Source organism: Triturus cristatus, chromosome 12, assembly GCF_964204655.1.
Source record: "Triturus cristatus chromosome 12, aTriCri1.1, whole genome shotgun sequence".
Lineage (NCBI taxonomy): Eukaryota > Metazoa > Chordata > Amphibia > Caudata > Salamandridae > Triturus > Triturus cristatus.
The window spans coordinates 120,890,759-120,917,033 of record NC_140595.1 but is presented as its reverse complement, the minus strand read 5'-3'; the positions used below and the strand labels follow the sequence as shown (position 1 = coordinate 120,917,033).

At 43.0% G+C, this 26,275-nt stretch overlaps 1 protein-coding gene across 2 annotated transcripts in view; it reads right to left on the bottom strand.

The window, feature by feature from the left end:
• Positions 1–25,234, bottom strand: part of LOC146772836 (cytochrome P450 2B4-like) — a 209,199-nt gene extending 183,965 nt beyond the window's left edge. Inside the window, exons 1-5 of one of the 2 annotated variants that reach the window (XM_085636946.1) lie at positions 24,757–25,234; positions 11,979–12,141; positions 2,145–2,297; positions 1,134–1,294; positions 365–538 (exon numbers count right to left, since the gene is read on the bottom strand). In XM_085636946.1, the coding sequence (XP_085493072.1) occupies positions 365–538; positions 1,134–1,294; positions 2,145–2,297; positions 11,979–12,141; positions 24,757–24,933 (828 nt within the window). In that variant the 5' untranslated portion in view covers positions 24,934–25,234. The remainder of the gene's footprint in view (positions 1–364; positions 539–1,133; positions 1,295–2,144; positions 2,298–11,978; positions 12,142–24,756) is intronic. The other variant, XM_085636947.1, reaches the window with a different exon arrangement.
• Between the last annotated feature and the right edge of the window lie 1,041 nt (positions 25,235–26,275).

Genomic DNA, 26,275 nt, shown 5'->3' with positions numbered 1-26,275 from the left:
TATAGTATTTACAGAGCCTGCTTCCTACATTAACTCAAGCCTTAAAACTGCGCACCAGGAGGGTCTGTCCACTTGTCTTTGTCTCACCCAAACATTTACTGCCAGCCACTGCATTCTCAGAAACAAGAGACATATTTAATACTAAACTAAAATGTCCACTTATATCATGATAATTAAATGTGCTGTAGATTTCTACTGTTCCGGCATGACGAACAACCCTTATGCCCTTCAATCTCATCAGGAGTTTCGTCTCCGTAAGACCACAGGTTTAGGATGAAGCCACACGGAAGCAAGATCGCAAATCAGACTCAAAGCACAATGTACCAGCATCCAAGTGGGCACTCATGGACTTCTGGCCCCTTACCTTGTCCATTTCCAGCAAGTAGGCATCAATGTAGTCGCGTGGGTTCTCAGCATCAAGTGTTTGTCTGTGCTCCTGGGTGGCCTTGTCGATGAATTGGAAGATTTTACAAGCATTCTCCAAGATTTTCTGGTGTGGCCCAGGAAAGTGTCTCAAAAAAGGGCATATATTGACCGTCTGAAAAAACAAGACAGGCTAAAAGAATACAAACATGTCCTAAACATGCAGCTTTCTAAATCCTCATACGTCCTTCTCAATATCTGTTGCCTGTCTGTGGGCGCTTCCAAACACAAGTCACTCTTAGGAGGCCTGTAGTAAAGAACCTTTCCTTATGGTAATCTACACTCTTCGATGCTGTAAATTTTCACCTCTCCATCAAAGCCTCCATTCTGGGGTAAACACCCCAGCTAACAGGCTGCAAAGAGGTACCTACTGTGCATATGTAAGGAAATATTGTAACAGAACATATGACTTCATATCTCTGATGCTGTGTTAGCCACCTTAGACCTACCTTTTTATAAACTAGTGGAATTAAGTGTATTCGTTTAATGGGCTCACATAAAACAAAACAAGAATACAGTTGGTAAAAGGGTGACATAATCTTGTGTCTCAGTAAAATGGTGTCAAATGGACACCTTAAGAGAACATCTCTCCTACTGCACATTACAGGAAAGGGTTTGTTATTTTTTTATGTATTACTTGTCTGAAATAAAGATACTTTGGAAGAAGCCTGTCTGTGGAAGGAACAAAACACCGTGGTTCTTGGCCATACCTGAGCAGCGACTCCACCAGCCAGGCGGACATTGTTGCTAACCAGATGTAGAAGGTACTGGAATTTGGCATCGCTGTACTCAAACCGATTTCCAAAGACGAGTGAGCAAATTATGTTGGAGACAGCGTTGGCTACTTTGAACTGAGGATCAAATGGCTGACCTGAGGACAAAGGTTTGGAAAGGAGGGTTCAAAACTGGGAAGTTAAAGAGGCTCTATCCTACATAAAGGATAACTTTGTCGTTCACTCATACCATGAAGGAGCACTTCAAGCCCAGGAGTTGGTGTAAATGAGCCCCCCAACGCCAGCACAAAGCACCTGATACCACAAAAGACCCTAAAACCAACAAGGAGACCCTGGTAATGACAAAGGTATCCTGAGACCAGCAAAGAATCCCAGAGACCAAAAAAAGAACCCCAGCACCTTACAAAAAAAACCTGGCTCATCAGTTGTCCTCAGAAACAGCAAATAACCTCAAAATCACCAGCAAAAAGAGATATCACCATCAGCAAAGAGAGCAGACCACCATTTAAGAGAGCCCACCACTATCTAAGAGCATCCAGCACCACTATATGAAACCGTACTACTACCAACAAAGAGTCCCCACTACCAGCAAAAAGCCTTTGATGCCTGCAATGAGCTCCTGTAATAAGTAATATCCACCAACTAAAGTTAAGAGACTATGCTCCCAGTATAGAGTTTAACCAAAACAAAATACCTGCCCCTCAAAAAAACACCTTTAATAAAGCCTCCTCGGCAACAGCAAAAAGTCATACCACATCAGACAAGAGCCACTTTCACCTCCAGATGGCCCCACGGCCGGCAGAGAGACCCAGAAACTAGCCGTTAGGCCTAATCTCCAGCATATGTTGGCCCAGCCACCATCTGAGTGGTTGCAGGGTCACAGCTGCCAACAGAGAACACCGGACACCAAGAGATGGGCACCGTAATTTACAGAAGGCCCTCGCAACCAGTAAAAAAGCTACCTGAACAAAGGCCAACTTGTCCTACCTTTTGGCTCTTGAAAGGCCCTGATCAAGAATATGGATTCCTCAGATATCCGTGCTTCTATGCTCTTCTTCCCCAAGCCGAAATTTCTTAGAGTCGTCAGAGCAAATCTCCGTTGTTGTTTCCAAGAAGGTCCATATGGGGCAGTCAGTATGCCTGAAATGAAAAACCATAGTTTTCAACATTCATAGGAAATTATTTATAGGTTTTTAAATAAATAATTTTGAATATGGTTGTTTTTTTAAAGCCTGTTTGTTTCATTATTAGAGAAGGCTAGTACTTTAAACATATTTATTACAAATTGTGGTGTATTACATGGTGTGGTTGTGCAACCTCACCGTTTAATACACTTACCAACCCCTTTAACCCAGAAAATTTCATTCGAAAACCTTCGGTTTAACCCTGGGTAGCTGTGGCTCTGAGCAGCAAGGCTTACTCAAAGAACAGTGTAAACGGCTCCAAAACAACTGAAAAAGAAACCAACAAGAAATCCAATACCAATTTATAACAAGCATTTGCAATGCAATAGGTCTCGCATTTGCAGGAGTTAGAGCTATTGGCATTGTAAATGGTAATGTCTTTTACCTCTGTGTTTTGTTTGGAGTGTTGTGGATGTAAATGGTGTGGAGTGGAATTATGTGGGTTGGATTGGAATTGGTATTTGTGGGATTGTGTGAGTTGGTATTGTGTGGTGTGTAGTGTATTTGTGTGGCATGGTGAACAGGGGTGAGAGCTTCATAAAGTAGAGTTAGAGGAAGATAGCGAGGGATAGGTAGTTTGTGCACGAAGTGGTGAATGAACTCTAGACAGAGGATCATCAAGAGTGTGAGAGAAAGAGAGAGAGAAGTGAACAGCAGGCCACAGAAGTATAAAGAGGGAGTGTTTGTGTTTACAGAAGACACCGGCAAAAGAGGAAGACAGTGTGGGTTTGAGGGACAGAAACATTTGAAAAGGCACAGTAAATATATTGTGCTCAAAGACCTGAAGTGAACCGTATGATAGAGGCATGAAGAGTGCATGAGCAAGTGAGGTGGGGGGGGGGAAGAGCGAGAGAGAGCGAGAGAGATGGAGAGAGAGAGATGGGAGGGTTCCCTGGGGAGGGTGAAGAGAGAGGTTGGCTAGTGCACACCGCGATGGGGTACCAGAAGGTAGCATGTATGAGCAGGTATTATAGAGAGGAGATGGAGAGTATGAGGGAGGAATGAAAGGGGAAGGGGGATTGCAAGATGAAAGGGGGTAGTGGGAGGGAGGGATGGGTTGTACTGGAATGGTTTGTTGTGGAATTGTGTGGTGAGGAGATGTGTAGTGGAAATATGTGGCATGGTGTGCTGTAGATTTATTTGGATAGTAATTAAATGGTATTAAGTGTAATGGAATTTTGTAGTGCAGTGTTGCTGAGGTGGTGCTGTGCTTGTGCAGATGTGGTGCTGAGTGATGCTTTGGTGGTGCTGTGCTCAGCTGGTGCTGTACTTATTCTGAAGAGGTGCTGCATTAAAAGCAGAATTGCTGCGGAGGTGGTGCTGCGATGGTGCTGAGGTGGTGCCGAGCTGATGCTGTAGTGGTGCTGAGTTGGTGCTGGGCTTGTGGTGCATTGATGCAGAGCTGGTGCAGAGATGGTGCTGTGCTAGTATTGAGTGATGCTGAGGAAATGCAGCGCTGGTGCTGAGGAGATGTGGCGCTGGTGCTGAGTGATGCTGTGGTGGTGCTGAGTGATACTGTGGTGGTGCGCTGCTGCTGAGGTGTGCTGTTCCTGTGCTGGTGCTGTTTTTGTGCCGAGTACCAGTGAGGTGATGCTGAGCATTGCTGAGGTGGTGCAGAGAGATGCTGAGATGGTGCTACCCTGCTGCTGAGGGATGTTTTGGTGGTGCTCATAAAGTACACTCTTAATTATGCTCTGCAAACATAAGGTTCGTATTTAGAGGAGCCGAAGGCACACAAAGAATGAAAGTTCGGAAACAAAAGTTCAGAGAGCCCAGGCACCAGTCTCAGTACCTGCTTTGTAGAACTGCTGGCGCTAAGCATTGTTAGGACCTTGCCCAATTAAAGCCCTGGGCTGAGGGTCACAAAACATTTCCCCATAGCAACAGCCCCTATGTGGATTAACCCAACACCAAGAAATTCACACCTGACAACTCAGAGGGCGTTGAGGACGGTGGGCACGTGCTATAGTAAAACTTGATATTATCACTGTCCCACTAAGTGAAGAGTTTGGAGCAGTAAAGGGAACGGTTTAATAATAGTTTCTAACAGTTGTAACATCGAACTAACTTACAAAATATCCAAAAGAGCGAACATATGCACTGCGATTCAGGCATAGATAATATTGTGCGGCAGTTACGTGAGACAAGGCATTTTTTTTCCTCGTTTGCTGTGTTGTTGAAGCGCAGTTAGACTTTCCCTGGGACAGCCATCATTACAGATTTATGCATCAGATATATAAACTGAAAAATAAACCTCACTCTTACGTCACTGTTAGACTCAAGAAAAAGGTTACTCTGGGAATTTCCCACAATGTAAGCAGTTTATCAAAGGCACCAGTTGTTACATAAAAATGTGTTTTTAATGGTTAGAAACCATTAAGTATTTGTTTATAATTGTATGAACTGAATGATCCATACTGTAAAAAAGAAAGAAAATTGTTTATATGGTGGACTTGGATTACTGGGTGGTAAATGCCAAATATCTTAAAAAGATTAACAAAGTTAATATTTAAAAGTTGTGGCTATATCAAAATCCTCGTTTACTGATGTGAAACATTATATGGTACTAGTAGTGTTGAGAGGTTCATTTTAGAGAGAACAGCAACATTTTGGAGACAATAATACTGCCCAGACAGGTATTATCTCTGAATTGTTGGCCTATATTGCACTGGTGTATAAAACTAACGGATAAATTAGGATGTGTGCTGATGTTCTCAATCTACATTTTAAAAAATGCTTGAAGGGCATCCTCTGTCCTCTCTCTAAATTAACTAATTTGGAAAATAACGTACTGGAGCAGTTGTCTGATAAGGATCAGCACAAGCCTTGGAAGTGCTTAGGAAAAGTGAAATCACAAAACAAAGTTCAACGTTGCTGTGGAGTATTTAGACCTTCGGATATTAATAAAAAAAGGCATCAAGCCAGAAATTAGATTAGCGGAAGCAACAGAAAAGATATCCAGACTGGGAAATATGGGACAGTTCATGCGACTCTTACGTGGGCTGGATCTTATGAATAATTGAACCACTTCCCAGATTCAACTAGAACATTAAAGTAATTTAGGATGAAATGCCTGGAATTTGATTAGATGGACAGCTGTGATAGGTTTTGTAATTGTGAAGAAGAGTTTACCTAGAATTTTATTGTTGGTACTGTATCATTTAAACAGATAGGAATTTGTAAGAGTGATAGGAATTTCAGGTTTCATCACATTTTGATTACTATTTTTATGCAACAATATTGTCCTAAGTGGTGGTAGTGAGAGGCAATTCTCTGTTTTTATCAATTGAAATTGGCAGACTTCACAGTAAAGGGTGGACTCAAGTATCACGATGACCTTGTATCATTCCAGGGCCAATGAATGAGTTAGAGGATTTAACTGTGTTGTAAAATGATCTCCTAGATTGTAAGGAAGAAGGTGATGTTGTGGAATTATTGCAATATATACCCATTTATTCATGGAAGAGGCTACTTTGTTATATAGCTTGGTATTATAGTAAGTTCTAAAGTGTGTCCACCCAGGACAGAAAGATGTGGAACAAGAGTAATGCGACTGATAAGTTAGCAAATAGAGAGAATGTTAAGCAAAGGAAGTACAATGGGTTATATCAAAAAACAGGAGTGATGGATAATATGTGTCTGTTGTGTGTGTGTAGGCATGTTAAAGGAGTCAGGAAAGACAGAAAGAGTTAGCCTAGTATTTTTTACCCAAACATTTAATAAGGCCTCCCTTCCACATTTGCATTACTGTGTAAAAGGTGTTACATAGAATAGCCACAAAATACAGAAGGAACGCTTTCCCTTATTCTTACCTAGAACTCTGTTAAAGGTCAACATGAGAAGTCATGTCAATCAAAGAAGAATGACTGATCCATTCAAACCAATACCACCCAGGAATCAAGTTTAGCAGAGCAACAATGTTGGGTAGAGGAAACCACTAGACAAGTATTGGTTCCTGAACCTCGAGCAAGGAAGACCCCATGAGCGACCAAATCATTAAGTCGTACCTGCGTCCACATAAAAAGATACCAAGGCACCAGAAGTAAAGAACCAATTCATATGTTGGAATGAACGAAAATACTGATGTAAACAAAGACTGGATTGAGTCAAAGGCATAAAAAGTGATATCTAACACCCAGTGAATGGATAAAAAGTTCCCTAAACGATGGACGGGCTGAAACCCCCAACCTTCAAGCAGTTGACTAGAATGCAGAAGAAATTAAAAGCTGGCTGAGAACATCCGTTCTGGCGGAGTCTGAAACAAGGATGTGATGAATCGGACACCAAAAGGGGGAGGGAATAGACAACGGCTGACGCTCAAATAGAAAAACCTTCAGAGAAATCCCACCTCAGGGGTCCATACAGCATGGACAGCAAAGTCTGAAAGGCCAGCTGCATTGTGCCAGAAGTTGTGGGCCAAAAGCCACTCAATCACCTCCCTCTACCCCTAAAAAGAAACCATGCTAGTCACTGACAAAGGAAACATGTCTCCTCCTTAAAAATAGAAACCCCTTATCCACATAGGAATCATGAAAGCATTCTTGAAATCGAGTTATTCCTAAAAGTGCAAACATGTGCACAGAGTAAAACCACCACAGCAGGCAAAGTGCATGAACACTACTAAGGTGAAGTACAGAAAATCTACAGATTGTAGAAGTATAATATTATATACACAAGCATCTCTCATACGGACCTCACAAGGTATTGTATGAAACCTACTGACCAGAGACATCAAAAAGGAGCTGTCTGAAACCCATTGTGAACAAACAGAGTCCAATGCCTCTCTTGCATTTAACCATATCTTGAACACAGACAAGAAGGTGATAAATACCTACAGATCATCATGATTCATTCTACCGAATGTCACAGAGAACAATCATGCGACCCTTAGAAATGAGGATGACTGCCATATGTACATCCTGAGAGGAACAAAATGGTTTCTCTCCCAGAAGGTCATCTTCAGAGATGCAGACTCCTGCCGATGACCATATCGGTTACCGCTCTTGTTACCAGTCTAAGCTCCCAGATGACTCTGGCAGGACACCATGGAAATCGAGCAACTGGGTAGGAAAAGGAACAAACCCTACTACTGCAGGGGCTCCCTCAAGTTCCAGGAATGCACATCCAAGCTTGCAAACTCGGCAGTAGAGCTTAAAGAGCGTCCTGATAGCAACTGATATCCAGCGGATACAGGTGGTGAGAATAAATGTTTACCATTAAGGACAGGAGAGACCGAACATGACACTCTGAGAGAAAAATTCATACGTTATAGAAAAGATGAGGAAAACAAAGAATTTTAGTTACTGCATTGTAAAAGTATGCAAAAAAAGAGTAGAATAGGTGATATCATTCGTATAGGGAACATAAGCTGTGTTATACTAAAGAAAAAGAACTATATTTTATTAATGTGTGTTAGAAAAACATGCACATGATGAACTCTTACATTATAAAAAGCTTACTTAATTATTTCTAATATCATTTATATGCAAGAATAACTAATGAGATTTATCAAATGGTACGATTGATACCAATTATGACAGTACATTTGACTAAAATCTACTTCTTTGTGTGTGTAACCGTGTGCACCGAAAATGAAAAAAGAAAAGTACGTGCTACACATTTCTATTTCATGATGCTCCTGTGAAACTTATAGAGAATGTACTTCACCTATGTTTAAAATGTATGATTTGAAATGTATTTACACGTTGGTACATACAAAACGTTATAAGTACCCTATACTGACATGTATCAATTCTAATTCTACTAAGTGTTTCTAAGTGCATCAGAAGTTATACAAAACAAAATGACATCTTTGTTGTTTTATGAATGTGTGCTTATAAAATTCTATATACTGCGTTATGTTAGTCTAAATTAATATACGCCTTAATACATTCACAAAGTGTTCTGCCTTGCTAAGCTCACTGTCTGTGAGAGATGTCTTCAGTATAACAAATTATGTGCAACAGTGTATTTCCTTACTGAGTTCACATGTATTGAACAAAAGATGTTGATACAAATAGGTTACCATTCCAGGACATCTGCTTGGGAAACTGTACTCTTTGAACTTTCTCCTATGTTCTACGTAAAGGAGCATTGTTCTAACGTTTCAAATACTGGATGGCTTAAGGACTGCACAATTGTCCCACCAATTTCTCTGCAACTTGTGCTTCTTTATGTCACCTGACAAACACTCCATATGAACTGACCAATGGACTTAGTGGTCTGACCAGATGGGGTGACTCCAGGAGGTGTCACCCCCGGAAATGCTAAGAATATAACATTGTCTGACCTAACGGATAGCTCTCTCTCTCTCTATGTTATTAAAATTGTGACGGATGATTTGATCTTCTGCATATCCTGCTGATTACAAACTGCTAATGGAGATTTGCAGAGATTTCCTGGCAAATTAACTTGCCTGATGTGGACTCATCTGGCTTCTTTCTCAAACTGGTGCATATGCTATATACGCGTGTGGTCCCTTCCTACTTGAACTGGCACAATTGTCCCTTTGATGAACTCTTGAGCTTTTGGTACTTATTTTTAACCTTTCTTTATTTGTCTTATTACCCTATGCAGTCTATTGATACACTTATGTTTCTAAATTTTGATAAATTAAACTAAATATTCTACTTTGATTCAGCGGTCATGATTTATCTTTATATAAGTGAGTGTGCATTTCCAATTTTGGTTTACTAATGACTAAGGGAGATCCTATTAGAGAGATCTCAGAGCATCCATTTTCTAATGTTATCATTCTGCATAGTTTTAGCTGAACTTTTGGTATGTATGATTTTGCTCGACTACATTTCTTCAGGAAATTTGGGCTTGCAGTGATAATTCTTTACCTTTATTGTCTTGAGAGTAATCTACATGAGCTTGATATCAACTTTGCAATTCAGTTGTCCAATTCCTGGTCCTTATCGGATGACTGTTAGGACCCTTTATATCCAATTCCTCTTGGCATCCAGCAAGGTCCATCGGAGGACCAAGAGAGTGGTAAAATAATTCTTGAAATTCCTGTCTGTTAAGTATTGGGGCCCAGTAAATCATACAGCACACATGAAAAAAGGAGCAAAAATCTTAACTGTAAAAGTTAGGATCAACATTGTCTATCAAGTTTGCGAGACAGAAAAAACAAAGTCTGCTGCTCCTGATCCCTTCATATGGCAAGCAAGAAGAGAAGGGTCTTTACCTACATACCAGGGAGATGTGTTTTTTTCAATTTTGAAAGGGATAGGCTAGGGAAATCCGGTCTACTGTGGGAAGGGATACCTGTTTGTCAGGACTGGGATGAGGAAGTCACACTAGGAAGTAATGCAAGCACAAAACAGAGGGGTCAAATGCACTTTAATTTTGCATAAAATAATTGTAGATTAAATCAGCTCAATACAACATTCTTAATATGAAGAAACTATTAGGAGCTCATTTTGTTGAGGTGAAAATTGACATAGATTAGGAGTCTGAAATCTCACAAGAAAAGAACCAATGACCGCATCCATTGGGATGATCTAGTGGTATGCGATAGTAATTAAGCTCTTCCTCCTCCTACCCATATGACAAAATACAAGAGAAAAGCCATGTGGGTTTCATCATAAATAATTTAAAAATATGTTGTCAAACATATGGGGGGGGGGAAGAAATCAAAGAATGTTCTGCAACGATACTCATAACATAGCCACAATAAAATAGGCTCCAGAGTTGTGTAAGTTATACAGTAGCCTGATTTGTATTTTGATTCAAGGTGCAAATACAAAGTTATATTTCTGATCCGAGTACTGGCCTGGATGTTTGCACTTTATTGTCTTTAAAGCCAGCATTACCACTAGTTCAATTTCTTCTCTAGCGTGGCCTTTTTTTATATTAAGGATGTCAAGATAAATGACAATTGTACACCTGGTTTTATGAAATTATCCAAAAAATAGGAGATCCTAGTTGAGAAAAAACCAAATGATATTTTCAGAAGCAATCCAGATTTCAAAGTCAGGTGTCTGGAATCAGGAAATTAAGAAGAAACTGAAGTGGTTTTAGTTCTAGGATAGACTTAAAATTGTACTTTCCATAATGTTGAGAGAAAATTGTATTTTCCTTGTATTAGAGTGTCATTCTCGAGCCAAATTTAACACAGGATTACTGTAGTACCAGATAGGCAACATCTTGATGTTAAACAAAACAACCAAGAAAGTATATTAATAATACTGTAAATCAATGAATTTTCTTTACATTGAACACAATCACCAGACCAGTCACAAACCAAGACCGAAGAGCACTACCCTGGAATTTTACATGATCAGTTACTTGAATGACTTTGATGGCACAATGAAGGACAAGGAAGCGTAAGTTAATTTTCATCCATTAACATCTCATACTAGTGATGTTTGAGGACGCAGAACACTAGATTAAACTGTAACTTTTGGAATGCTGAGAGTTTTACAACGCAATCATCCATTTTCTTTGTACATTGCGAGGCGGAGTAGAACATTACCAAATATTATTCCTACAGGCTATGATTTGACTGCAGAGTGGTGCAATACTGCCATGGTATACTCTAGTTAAACAGAGTATTTTTTCTGTGTACCAAAGACATGTTATAAAGTGCTAAATATTGCTTCAGTAATGCTTGAATGACATTGAGAAATGGAATAGTACATAATCTGAGACCAAATTAGCATGTTCATACTACTCTAATTTTTTTGCACATTTGACAAATAACTTGGTCCTTACAGCTATCAAGTCACTAGAAAGTTGCTTTAGGTTTTTACTTCAGTGACTGGGACTATCATGTGTGACCATAAGTGTCTCACTGGAAAATTGCAATACCACAGTTGTTATATTTTCTGAGTTATTGCAGATGTGCCCCCAAATATGCCGTCTAAACTACAGATTGCAACATCAGAAAGGTTATTTCTAGCTGAGATTTATTAAAGGTTCTTAAAATCTTTATGCATAGATTACTGTGAACTCCTCAACACTTTACAAAACTTGACTGATACCTTCCCTACTCTTGAATGCTTTATTCAGGTAAAGTGTTGAGATCTTTGACCAGGGGGTGTTAATATTTAAAACTGATAGACTTATCGAGGATTTTGATATAAAAAGGAAAAAAAAACTATGATTTTTAAATGTAACAAACATGATTGAAATAGTAAACCTTCTTTGTAAAAGAAACTTTTGTTTATGTATTCATAAAACTCCATCTGTATATCACACTTTCCCCTTATTTCAAGTGGCCCTCTGACTTCAGAAGAAGCACAACATTGTCATTTCTTTTTAGGGTATTATGCCAAAAGTGCCTTCTGGTGAGACAGCAACATTAACAGTATGACATGGACGAAATAAATATGCATTGTGCAATACTGGTATACCTTTTTTTCCGTAATTCCATTATTTAGTCCTTGGTTAGGTTAAGATCGACAAAGTACATTGTGTCAATCTCTGCATGATTTGTGCGGTCCATGTAATGCACAGGGGGTGCAGTGGTTCCCAGTATCACACAGGTAGTAAAGGATGCTAAACTGGTGACACTGGAGTAAATGGGCTTTCATAATAAATAATACAGAGCTGGAGAGAATCCAGCAGGAAGGTGTGTTAGTTCAACATTGCTCTTTAATATAAGAGATAATAGAGGTTTAGAACGCACCTCGACCATGAAGAATCCAGTCCAGAATGGGTATAACTGGTCGGCCTGCGAACTCCACAGCAGATTGTACCAAGGCCTCCTTGACCACCTGGTAACCGTTGAGTACCACAACAGGGGTGCGACCCAAAAAGATGGTGCACATGTCACCATATTTTTGATGAATCTGAAAAACAGACATAACCAACAACAATCCAAGTTTAGCTGAAAGTTTCTAAGTAAATTTCCTCTCCCAATACTCCAGAAAGGTCATAGTTCTATGTGTTGCTATATTAGTATTAACCCATGTGTTTATAATAGCTGTCAAGTTGTTTCTGTTAATTTATTTATTCTGAAGTGCACGTCACAGTACGCATAATTGCAGAAAAAATAAATAAATAAAAGCTAAAAGACAACTAACCTGTTACCAAGGACCCGACAAAAGCAGACAAAAACAAAAGACACCAGAGAAAGTACAGTATATAAGCTCACAAAAAAAACTTCAATGCTACACAAAAGACATCATGCTCCAATGTTACATGCAAGTGATAGTGAAGAGCATTCTAGAGTTTGCCCTCAATACTGTGAAGGCTCTTCCATCGCATTATACTTTCTTGACCGAAGGATCTTCAGAGGAGAGTAAGATCCAGATGGTATTGTGCAGGACGGGGCAAACTGGACAGCTAGAACGAAAGACACTTTGGCCAAGTCCGAAACACTGCACCATGTGATGGACCCTTTGCATAATCAGTATTAAATGTAGCGACAGACGAGCTTCGGAGACATGTTTATACTTACATAGGTCGTGTACCAAGTGGACCGCTGTGATTTGAAGACACTAATTTCCTTTGTTGTTTTCTGGGGAGTACAATTTAAATGTTGTTCCCACAGTCCCAGTGGGATAGAATCAGCAATCCTATGGCCTAGGATCATTTTACTTTAGGCAAAAAAGGGAAGGATTTTCCCTAAAGTTTGCAAGAAGTGTGTTCTAAATGGCTTTGAAAAGCCTGCTTCCCTGCCTTGTGTTGATCTTCTAGCAAGTCACTAGATGGTTGCTTTAGTTTTTGGAATTTACCTCAGTAATACGACAATCACATGTGTTCACTAGGGGGTCTCTCGGTTTACATGCTAGTGATCACAGAGATTAGTGCTGAGGTTGAAGAGACATGCAAAGTGCATCCGCTTTTACAGAGTAGCTACTGTGTTATCTACTCAGGCTGTAGTAGGACAGTGGCAGCAGCATTAACCTATAGTCAAAGGTACTACTAGCCCCAGCTCCCTCCTGTGCAGCCTCTCTTGCCTGGGGTCTGCTGGCCTCCTATGTCTGGGATGTGTGTTGAGACTGAATGTGTTCACCAGTGAGAATGGATTAGTGAGCCATTGTTTTGAAGTGGAAACAGAGCTGGTATCTCTTCAACTGGACATTCCAGCTCCACTGTGACCCTCCCCATGCCGTGCAGGAGCTCAGCAGGCTGGGGTGAAAATACACCTTATCTGCCTTTAGCTCAGACTTCCTGCTGACCCTCACTTTGTTGTTGGTAATCTTCTGAGCCAGGGACCCGTTGTCTGAAGCGGATTAACATTCCATCATGGGTATAGTGGGTACAGGTACCATAGACATAGGCAGAGGACAGCACATCCTCCCCCATGCAGTGACATTCAGGAAAACATGCATAAATGATTTGAGGTGAAGCAGACATTCACAAGTAGTACACAGATGATTTGATCAGCTTGTCACTCACAAAATGGTGAAAGCAGGGCATTGATGGCTAGTGGGTCTTTCAACATTTCACTTGTTTCCTGAGAGGTGCTACTCACCAGGGTGATTAGGGAAGTAGACATCTTGGTGTGGAATCCACTGTGGATTGACATGCACCATACCACACTTGGGAATATGGACTGAGTTTGAGAAGATGTTTCTGTGACGGATGGGCCTGTGGAAATGAATTTGCCACTCTGAGGTATGGAGAAGGAATTCACAGAAGCCCAGCACAAAAACCAGAAAACCAGCTATCTGTAAGGACCCGTGAGAGTTGCCTGTGGCAAAACAACCACTCCGAAGCCAAGGAGGCTCAGCAGCTGCTTGAGGTAAAGAAAACTGCTGCACACACACACACACACACACACACACACACACAGAGGGAAGTTCCTTATATTCAATTAAGGTGAAACTGCTTTGTCCTTGACCCCTCCAATGTGTTTAGGAGCCTTTGGCGGCCTTCCAGTTACAGTCTGTGGCAGGATCGTAATGCCATATTGAAGAATATACCATTTGAACCCCTGCCCACAGACTCAGGACTTACACAGTCTCCAGATGTTGCCCTTTCTCGCCATGCATCAGTAGCACCTTCCCTTTGGGTGGCCTGCCACTAGAAACTCAGGACAGAGGCAAGTGGGCTCTGAGGTCCAGGCTCCTGCCCCCTTCTGACAAGTCATCTTGTACTGGCATCTTGACCAGCAACTACCCTCCTATAGCTAGACCAGTGTGTTGTGTATGATGTTATTATGTTCTGAGCACGGGACCTTCATTCTAACTCTAGTCTACAGTCTTGGGTCCGAGCAGCATCTCTGGTGGGCAGTTGAAGCTTACCATTGACGGAGTGGGATGCTTTCCTGTGGTGCTGCATTTGCTCTAATAAACTACGTTTCTACCCATTCTTGACTACTGGATTATTACTTAAGCTTGGCGATGATCGTGGATTCGGCAGCACCACCATACGAACCTACATGTGCATATCGTTTTATTGGATTTTTTAGGGAGGGATTTAATTCCTCACGTTGTTGCGGCTGGATTTACTGTGTTTACTGCTCAGCCTGAGGACTTCTCCAAGGATTACTCTCCGTCTTTGCACTCTGTGGATGTTTACTTATGCTTTTACTTGTGGCATTTTAAAATAAGCTTTTTATTTTTTTTATGTGTCTTATGTTCTGAGCACGGGCCCTTCATTTTAACTCTATTCTGGAGTCTTGGGTCCGCGTCGCTTCTCTGGTGGGCAGTTGAAGCTTACCATTGACGGAGTTGGATGCTTTCCTGTGGTGCTGCATTTTCTCTAATAAACTACGTTTCTACTCAACTTTTGACGACTGGATTATTACTTAACACAGTGGCTTCTGGACTGGTAGGATTCCAGTTGTTGTGCCTAGACACTTACCACCAATCATCAAACACCTGACCCCGTGAGAGCAGTGTCCTCTCCAAGGGAGAGTGGGAATTCTCTTGCTTTTGGTGGGTGGAGAGAGTGCAGACCAGAACATTTGGGTTCATATCAACTACTGAAGCCAAACATCAGTGCTATTTATTGCTTTAGCTTTGAAGAGTAAGCATGTGCAACACCGACTATGTATTCCAATGTTAACTGGTCTTATAGTGCTTAATATCTTGGTGCTATAACACTGTTAGGCATCAGAATTCTGGCCCAGAGGGTCGTCGCAACTGCTGGTCTTCAATGCGAATCTAAGTTTTATGTGTGGAATATTTTTCTTGTGTTTATTAAAGTGCTTTCCTTTATAAAGTTAAGAAGTAACTGACATTGATTTTAATAGTTCATATTAGTGGGCAAACTGTACTTTGAGGTGTGTGACCAGCCTTGACTCCTTGAGGAAGCTTCCACCTGCTGCCACGCTACCCTGAGAGAGTGGAGTGCTTGAGAGAAGTACTCAGTAATATAGTTTTGTGGCCAGAGTACAGTGGTACCAGGACACCAATTGTAAATGAGTCCATAAGATGCACCGGAGCCCAGTAAGCTCCGAATGCCCAGTGCTCCAAGAACCAGGTCATTACAAGAAGGAAGTAAAATGTTCAGATTTTCTGAAATTGGATGGATGTCAAAATGTACATTTTAATTAAATCAAACCCCTAGATATGTGGCATGTAAGGTTGGGAGTTGCAGGAAGAGCACAGTCTTTTGGACCAGAAAGACAGATCTCTAACAATCTTACTGCCACTCATTTTGAGAGATAATCTGACATCCTAGAATGCACTATTTAAAGAAACGGTTTCTCAGTCTGTCATCAAGGTCCTGGGAGGGAGGGAGGGAGGATTGGCTGCAGTTGGGTGTCATGGACCTAGGACAAGGTTTTAAACCTGGAGCTATGGATCAGTGCCCCAAAAAGGTTGCACATAAATAATGAACATGATGGAAGATAGTCAATATTAAATTCTGCTGACCGGAACAGAGACAGCAACACAACTTGCGTCTGGCCCGTCAATCAGTGGCCGTAGACGCCAGTCACACACCTCTCGGGCAATCCAACAAGATGGAATGATAAACTGTATTGAAGGCAGCTGACAGGTTGAAAAGCACCAGGAAAGCAAGGAGTCTGATTTGGAATGGATTGAAATGTATCAAGCATCGCGACCAACACTGACTTGGTATTGTGTCTCAATTGGAAGCCCTCCTTTGATCGACCAAGTGTATTGATACAATAAATAATGAAATATTGCTATTCAGCTAGATTCTGTTCCATGGTTTCAGAGACAACTGGTACATAATAGGCCTATACTTTTAGGGTCACTGGGATCCAGATCTGATTTCTTTGGCAGAGGAATTACAACCCCCTTCTTGCATTTGTTGGAAACCGTTATTTTACTAAAAGAGTAATTGATAACATGGGATAGTATTAGCAGAAGGCCAGGCACTAATGACTAAATTATGGGAACTGGATATGGGTCATCCAGGGAACTTGAGATTAATGAGAAATTTCCAAACATCATCCAGTGGCACCTCTTGCAAAACTGTTCCTTAAGTGAACCATTAGTAGCAGGATAAGGGAACAGACCATACTTTCAGGGAAAATTAGACTATGCCTTCATACATGGGATTGACTTAATCTTAGAAAGAGGTGGCCAGCTTGTCACAAAGAGCTTGGGAGCAGACACTGTCTGAGGAACAACATTCCAGCAACATGATTGACAAGACCACAGAAATAAGCTCACAGGAGAATGATACATTTTTTTCCAGGAATAAAAGCGGCTTTAGTTGCACATAATAGTGCTTTATATTGACTGGGTTATGCTTTAGGCATATTACCAGGACTGTTCATAGTTGCTTTATCTCCATTTACATACTAATTTCCTAATCAAAAGCTACTTAGCTCCGAGTCTTGGGCTATACCATTTGTTTGATTATCTGTTGTAACAACACAGACACAAACAGGGGTGTGGAACTTAATAAAATATCTACTTGTCCATGGGGCAGGTTGCTTCATAAATCTACTTGTCCTGTAACAAAATCCACTTGCCCCTTTGGTGCCATGTAGTGCGGCAACACATTATGGCAGCAATCTCATTATATAAGAGGTCTGATATAGCCTCCTTGATTATGCCAGGGCTCATACCATAGTAGTGTTTGAATAAATACAATCCCCTTATGTTGCCACGTTTCTGTAGATCTACATACTGGGGCTGAAGGTAGTGGTAGGCAATAGTTACAGGGTTAGAATGCCCTTTTGAGTCTGTGCAAACCTACTAATTTGCAAGTTTTAAGGGTTTTCAACGACTCTAATCTTTTCCTATACTGAAAAATGTTGGGACTATACTCCTGACAATGGCAGACGTAAACCTTCATTCAGAGTAGGGAAAAACAGTGGTTGGTGGATGGAAAGTGAACTTCAAAATACTCAGATTCTCGCATGAGCAAATCTACACAAGCAGATTTGCTCATGCTAAAATGCAGTTCACCAATATTTTCTAGGAGTACTGTTTCTAGTCCTACTTCTGTAAAATCTTGGCAATTCACGTAAGCCGTATTGCTGCACTTATTGCAAAGACTTATACCATGGGTGCACTTTTGAGACTTTCTTTAATAATTGGGCCCCTAATTTGGTCTGGCTTTGACCGTGACCTTTTGTGTTTATTAGAAGTCTGTCTCTCTCTCTGTATCAGCAGGCTTCACTGTGAGCGACAGCATTCTGGTCTTTCACAAGGAGCTTATCGACACACAAAGTTGTTTTGTTCAGTGCCAGTAGCTACTGTGGAGCGTGTGTGAGCTTTTTGAGAATAGAAAACTATTTTTGCTTATGCCAATGTTGGTTATAATGGTGAAGGCCCTAGAGCTCCCACACCAATAAGGTTTTACAAAAACCATGCCAAAAGAAGTTCCACACATTGACAACTAAAAAGCTGACCACCAATTTCAGACCTACTGGCTTTTCCAATGCTTGTTTATTTTTTGTTTTTCATAATCGTATTGAAACTAGTTACACTGATTTACCAATGTGAATATTTTTAGGAAATACTAGCATGCATCAACACATTTTACTAAATGATGCTGCAAAGAAATGGTACCTGAAATTTTACAGTAGTTTAGCTATATGTTTTTTTTCTGCTTTAATTATTTTCTGAACATTTTATTTTGAAAGCAAAGAATCATCAATCTTGCTTTCAAGCTTCTACAAATATTTGCATCAAATCAGAAAGAATTATGGGAGCATTATACAAAGACTCATATTGCTAAACTTTGAAAACCTGTGTACATATTTTTATAATAGAACCACTGTCAGTAGTGCAGTCGGAGCTTCCGACATTTATTTCGAGCGCTCACCCTAATAATGAAGCTTTTCAATTAATGAACAATAAATACAAGTTTGAACAACAATAACATATGGGCAAAAATATTACCTTAACTGCAAACAGTGCCCTTACCTGATCCACAATGTAGTACTGCAAACTGGCAGCCAAAGGTTTTGTGCTGTAGGTGGTTGGGCCTACTTGTCCCAAGGACAAAATACACATGAAAACGTGTTGTCCTTGACCCCAAACAATATGTCCTGGGCGATGTGCTATGGGAATTCCACATCCTTGCACAAAGTAAGGAGCACACCCTTTTATTGTGGTTATTGTAACTAAACTAAAATGACGTAAGAGGCGCTCACGCGCACAGACACATGAGGAAGGAAACTAAAGGCAGGCCAAAGAAAGACAACAAGGAAATGAACATACTGGCAATGTACAATCCACTATATGACTAGACTAGCATTATCATCTGACTATAAGCCAGCCCTTCATCTTCTCCATTCCGTCGGGAAAAATCAGTCCAACGAATAGTCACTTAATCGGAGAAGCATTCCGACATTATGTGAAGGCATCATCACCATCTATCCTCTTGAGATTGGCACACATGCATCAACAGAATCACTTGACCAATTATGAGGCCATGTCTCGGCCAGTGGCGACAGAGTAATGGCACCAGAAGATGGGCCAGTCTCCCTGAAATTGTCCCTTATAAGCATCAAGATAATGGTCGAGGAATGTTTCAACGATGTCTGATGATCAGGATTAACCTTCATGGCATGTGGCACATTCCACCAACCCCCATTGCTGAGCAGTGTGTCAGAAACGGAAGTTCTGATCACCTTCATCGGTTTCTTAAACTTGTCACCACTGAAATTGTTGTAGGGGCATCTAATCCTTACAAAATCCCCAAAAGATATTTTACTGGGAGTAGCAAATTTTCTTAGTCCATAATAGAACTTTATCTTAGTTTGGTACCTTTCAACTCTCTCTCACAGTCACATCAGACCAAACATGCGTGGTAACATCGATGGGAACCCCTTGAATCTTTTTTTAACCAATGGGGCTGGAGCTGGGTTGATGCAAGTCTGCCTTTCATTACGTGGTGTGATAGGCTAAGCCCGGAGGCAGACAGTTAAGTTACCCCATAGGGCCAGTTGCATGTTCTCTTTGAAAACGCAGTTGGTCCTCTCAACTTGGTTGTTACTTTGGGAATCATAAAAGGATGCTTGTAGTGAGTAATTCCACATGAACAAAGAAATTTGGATATTTCTACAACGATGAATTGGGAACTATTTATCACTTACTATTTCTAAGGGAAACCCTTACCTGGAAAACCTTTTTTAGGAATTCAAGAACATTGCCAGAGGTGGGAAGGTAAAAAAATTCAATCTGCTGTAAAAATCTACTAAAACAACAGCATAGCGCACGGTTTCAGGTAACTTATACATGGATCCCATTAAATTGACCCCTACCTTTTGCCAAGGTCCCATTTAGAGTGGAACAGGGGAATAACAAAGGTATTTCAAATTGTATCCTCTTCTCTACACAACTGACATTCTTGAACAAACATTTCTAAATCATAGCCCATAGCCGACCACCAATAACACATTATCAGCTTTTCTTTAGTACCAGTGAAGTCAAGAAGTCCTTCATCGGCCAAAGCAATGAGACGGGTCTTAATTGAAGAAGGACCAACAAAATGTAATTTCTAAAAACAACTTTACCATCTATTGACAACTAATTATGTACCTTACACTAAGGTTTAAGGTTTACATCTAATCCCTTTTCCTTGGGCCAACCTTTCACAATGAATGTAGATATTTCAGAAGGACATAAAACATATGATCCCCACTGTTTTGGATCAGGGGAATGAGAGGCACAACTGAGCTGGGCTCATCTGCAACCTCTCTATAACAGGACATAAACCATGCATACTTTTTGTTATTCAGCCACTGCACTCGTTGCACAGGTGGAAAAACACTGCAAATCATATTGTGGGTGTGGTTCATATTGTGTACAACAAGAACATGCCGCATCCATTCATTGTGTCTTATCCTAACATAATTAGAAGAGGTGACGGATGATTGAGTTCAAGGGTAAGAGCCATGCTGTCAAACTCTAATGAGAGAGGTACTCTGATTAGAAAGCCATGTGTATGCCAAAAGTTGATACAAGAACGTCCGCACATACTACATCAAAGATTCTCCCTCATTGTAACACCTACAGTTAGATCTAGAGTTTACTTCCTTGATTAAAAAACACTTGTAGGGGCACAAGTGTTAGCATAAATCTAACCGAAAAGCACCGCAGTTGACCCAATTGTCCATGCAAACATTTTAGTTAATTCCGCCTGTCCATCCCAACAGGTCCCTGAAAAATATGAATATACTAAGAAAGCTACTCTGAGGGTAAGTACAATTTTGCAGACAGATACTTTTTTGGGCAGCATATATGTTCAAATATTTATTCTTGGAGTCTGTGAGGCTCGTCTTTACTTTCACATGCTACCGGATAAATAACTTACCTACAAGTGGCTGTGACCAATATGCAGATTGGGACCTGTTGGACTTGGCCCTTTTTGCAGGGTCATCCCTAAACTTTTTGCCTTTCTCCTAGCATGGTGTTGGTGGTTTTAGGACTCTGGGCACTTTAGCACTGCAGTCCTCTGTGTTAAACATGGTAAGATTGGTCTACACCTGTTTGGGCCTATTTAATTTACCTGTCAGTTACTTGTAAAGTGGTATCTCAAATACACAGGGCTGGTAAATTAAATGCTACTGGTGGGCTTGTAGCACTGATTGCCCCACCCACCAAAGTAGCCTTTCAAACCTATCCCAGGCCTCTGCCATTGCAGGGCCTGTGCGCGCAGTGTCACTGCCGCTGTGACATGGCACCTAAAGTGTGTGCCATGTCCGTGACCCCCCTTTTACTACATGTCAGTCACCCCTAAAGTAGGCCCTAGCTAGCCCTATGGGCAGGATGCATTGTAGGTAAAAGATAGGACATGTACCTTAAGTGTGTGACATGTCCTGGTAGTGACAAACAGCCATTCCTCCCATAGGAATGCATTGGGTTTTCCCTGATAAGTGTTTCTGTGGTAATTCCTGATATGAGAGGCGCAGCGTGGTCAAGTTTGGTAAGTTTGGAATAGTAATAATAAATGCTACACAACGGTGCGCGCAGATTTATTACAACTATTTTAGAAATGCCATTTTTAGAAGTTGGCATTTCTGTGTGCTATGTGCCTGCCTGATGTGAATTGCATGTCTGGCTTTTGAGTGACAGGGGCTGGTGAGGTGTGTGTGGCTCCAGGAGGGGCAGGATGAGTCAGCACTAGACTGAATGGGACATCTGCATTTGGAGTGGTGGGAGGAGTCCCCTGGCCCCGAATAGGATTGTGCCTGCCTAGGTCAATGCTGGCTCCGCCCCCCTGTGGTGTGTCTGATGGCTGAGCCCCCATCTCCCAAACAAGGGCGTGAGCACTGTACACAGAATGCTCCAGAACCAGTTCTAGCTGGTCCCCCCAAGCCCTGTGCTCTGCAGAACAAAGAGAATGGTTGTATAAATGTAGGGGCTGTGAGTCCATGTTGGAGGGTGCTGTTCCTGGACGTGTTGGGGGCTTGCTGCTGCTGTGACCCAGGAGGAACCGCCATGGGGGTTTGCCTCCCTGCTGGAGGGCCCCGTGTGCTGGCCTCCCCGGGCCCAGCTATGCCCCATGAACCTTAATGACTTCTAGGACATCTAGCGCCTCGTGCGCACTATATTTAAATTGCCATCAGAGGAGAGCTGGCGTCGGCAGCGTGAGGCTGCAAGGGAATCCCAACATGTGGGGCTCCCCCCGTGCTATGCTGGTAAAGCAGGAGCCCGCCCAACGCTTTGTTAAGGAGAGCGGGAGCCTACCCCGCTTTATGGATATTTTCGGCGGGAGCCCACCCCGCATTGTGGTGCCCTTTTCAGCAGGTGCCCACCCCGCTTTGTGAGTGTTTTTGACGGCGGGTGCCCACCCCGCATCTGCGTTTTATTTGAAAACGGGTGCCCACCCCTTCAATTGAGCTTCGTTCTAAGGGGGGTGCCCACCCCACATTTGCGTGCTGCTGAAGGGCCGCCGCTTCATGAGCAGCGACCCAGGAAAGAATCCAGACGGTCAGGAAGTCAGTCGCCTCGCCTGGTTGTGGGCGGGGCCTCCCCATGTGGAGGAGAGGAGGCCCCACGGGCCTGCATCACCAGGAACGGAGCCTTGCGCCGGCTCACCAGCACCCAGAACCCCGGCTCACCAGCACCCAGAACCCGCCAGAGTTTGACGGCAGGAGGAGGGGCTCGACCGGAGTCTCCCCATACAGCCGATGAAGGAGAAGAGCCCATGGACGTCCGGAGCCTCGCAGGCTCCTTGCCGAAGTCCCGGTCCCAGGAGAGGGACCGGGTGAAGAGCAGAGTGACCGCCAGCCAGAGGAGCGGAGGCTTCACTTAAAGTAATGTTGGTGCCTCCGGTGGCACCCCTTTGGGATTTGCCTGCACGGAGCCCCAAGGAAATGGGGCTGGGGGCCATTTGATTTGCAAAATCCTGGAGTGGGGCTTGGGGGCACTTTTACCTTTAACCAGGAAAAAGGGGGTGTGTCAGGGGCACATTGTCGGTGCCCTCCCCCTGGGGTCGCCATAGGGCACAGAAGTGCCCGTGCCTCTGGTTTCTGCCACAGCTGCACCGCAATTAGCGGTAGCTACAACGTTGGGGCACATTGGTTTCAGGGCCCCAGTGGGGGCTCAGTAGGCCCCGGGGTGCCTGGGCCATTTTTCCTTGGGCCACATTTGTCTTGTATGGCCCAGAGGCCACAGAAATGCCAGTGCCCACCTTTTTGTTCCCTCAGTTGCGCCACCGCAGCAGGCAACTGAAACGTTGGCCACATTTGTCTTCGAGAGTCCCAGTGGGGGCTCCAGAGGGCACAGTGAGTGCCAGTGCCTACAGCTTTCTGCACAGCTGCACCGTAATTAGCGGCAGCTGCAACGTTTAGGTCAGCGCAACTGCGCACTTTTGATGTTGCTGCATTGGCAGCCCTAGCCCTGACACTTTGGGACAGAGGGCATTTAAGCCCTAGTGGAAGGCCAGTTGCCCTGGGGTCATGGTGGGTGCCACAGTGTTGGTAGGGCGCCAGGCCTAATTTGATGCCTAATGGGGTTTATATACCGACTGTGATAGATCCATAATATGTTCATGCCTACAGTGATTGCATACTGTGTGTATGCTTAGGAGGTTTATGCATAATGTGTTTATGCTGGTGAGGCCAGATACCTAATGTGTTTATGCTAATGAGGTTTGGGCCTAATGTGATTTATTGCCTAATGTCATGCTATGATATTTTAGGATGGTGTCTAATGCTAATGTGATAATGCTTAGGTCATTATTGTACCAGTGGTTACTGGTTGTTTTTGCATTTACTTACCTATTCTGATGGTTCTGACCGTGGCCTGATTGGCCTGGTCCTGTATATAATCCCCTGTGAATATTGCCTAGTGCCAGTTGGCACAGTGTAAATGTGTGATTATGTTTCTAATACAAAGGCTATTTTTGATATAACCTTGTGTGGAGTTACTTTTGTAGTGGGCCTAGTGTGTTGCTGGTGTGTGTGTGTGTTACACAAACGCTTTACACATTGCCTATGGGATAAGCCTGACTGCTCGTGCAAAGCGACCAATGGGGTGAGCAGGGGTAATCTGCAGCATGTAACTCCCTTGCCCTGACTAGAGTGGTGGTTTCTGCCTGGCTTTGGCACAAGCCTTAGCCAACCCGAAATCCCATTTCTAACAAGATCAACTTATTTACCAAACGTTAACAGTTATATTATTCAGAGCCGTCACTATGCCGACCTAGTTTCCACTTCATTCTGGTGCTTGAAGGCATTAACTTAGGGATTGGTCAAGTGAAACTACAACTACCAGAATGCACCGCGATGTGCACTGACTAAACTACAACTACCAGAATGCGATGTGCGCTGGCCAGCCCTAGCCCGACTACGCAATATGATTTTATCTAGAGAGGACAGTCTGTACTAACTGAATCAAGTTGGTTTAATAGCTTTGAAGTGTCGCAGTAAAACTCAATGCGGTTAACCACTGGTTTCTAAATAACGAGTTATTACCCACCAACACTGCTTTTACTATATAAATTTACTCGTTACTGTCCCTCCAGGATTAAAACCTGTTGCCTGTAGGTTACACAAGTACAAGACATCTGCAGCCGGTGCACTAGCCCGCCGATCAGCTTTACCAGTTTAAAGTGCGCATGTGTTTACTTGCCTTTGCAAAGTCCTTCACGGGGTCACTCTGGTTCAGCTGGAGCAGGTTTCCCAGGAACGGCAGCGGGGCAGGCCCTGGGGGTCGCCGGTGCGTGGGATACCACAGCCTCCGGATCTCCAGTAGCAGCAGGAGGACGGCTCCGCCCAGGAGCAGTGCTGACCAGGTGGAACACTCCATCCCAGCGAGAGACGTTACCCCGAGTACTGGGGGAAGAATCTCCAGTGCGCAGGCGCAACACAGCCTGCCTGCAGCTCGAAGTTTAGATCCGAGCCCTGCCGGGAAGGCGGACGCGGGAGAAACGCAATCAGGACGCTAGGAAAGCGCCGGTGAGGGGGCAGCAGTCGCTTTCCTTAGTCGGAATAAATATAAGGCGATATAATGGCGTCAAGATCGCCTACGAAGGGCTGTCAAGGAGGGCCCTTCCCCTGCCAGCGACGCACTGCCGTGTTGCTCTGCCTGCACCACACCCTGGAGTCCTGCTAGCTGTTCAAAGGAAGTTATCAGGACGATGCAAAGCAGGAAAGACCGGTGCACATGGTTGGGTCAGTCGAAGGCAGGTGCACATGGTTGGGTCAGTCGCAGTGAAAGCAGGCCAGATGTCTCGGATAGATAGCTGCTAAGTTTTCAGTTTGCTTATGTGAGACCTTCCTATTTGTGTGGGGCGTTTATGTGGGCATTTCAGGCCTTATGAACAGGCCCGGTTCTAGCAGGGGGCCGGGTGGGCCAGGCCTACACAAACATGACCTTTGGCCCACCCGGTGACGGAAGAACAGTCGATGGAGAAGGCACCTGTTAAGTGCTTCCTCTATCATAACTCGGAACTTTGCAATTTATTTTCGCTGTCTTTAAAGCTGAAATTGAATGGAGTGGTTTGGGGGTAGAGATGGGCGAGCTCACAAATTAACAGGGAGAGCCCTAGAGGTGAGTTAAGGCTCTGGCTTGGGTTTTAGAGCCCATGCCGAACCCTGAAAATGTTTGCTATGTAAAGCATGCAACAGACATCATGTAAAATATGATACCGGCACTTCAAAATTCATTTAAAAAAAATTCTTTAACATGTCGAAGCTTTGATATTAGTCAGGGGCGACCCCTCAACTAGGGGAGTTTGCTTTGTGCATAGCGGGCGTGGCTGCTCTCCACTCCTGAGTGCCCAAACACTGTTTAGTCGGCCCCCACTTGACACTCAAACAAGTCATGCGCACTCTGCCCACCCCTCTAGCCCCTGGCTGAGCGCCATCCTGACCAATCACAACGCTTGTAATTGGTTGAGGGGAGGGAGCCTGGCTGCCTGCTTCCTGTTCCTGTAGGAGGCAGGAGAGGAGAAGATGCAGGACCTGGTGAAAGATAGGTTTTAACAATTTCTTTATGGATTAGTGATTTCCCCACCCGCACGCCATGCCGACCACTACTGACATTAGTATGTCACAATGTAGCCCTGCACTGAGAAGTACTTATTCAAATTTAAACATGCGCTTAGAGTCATTCCTGCCCCGACCTCACACTGGAGATAGTGCCATTA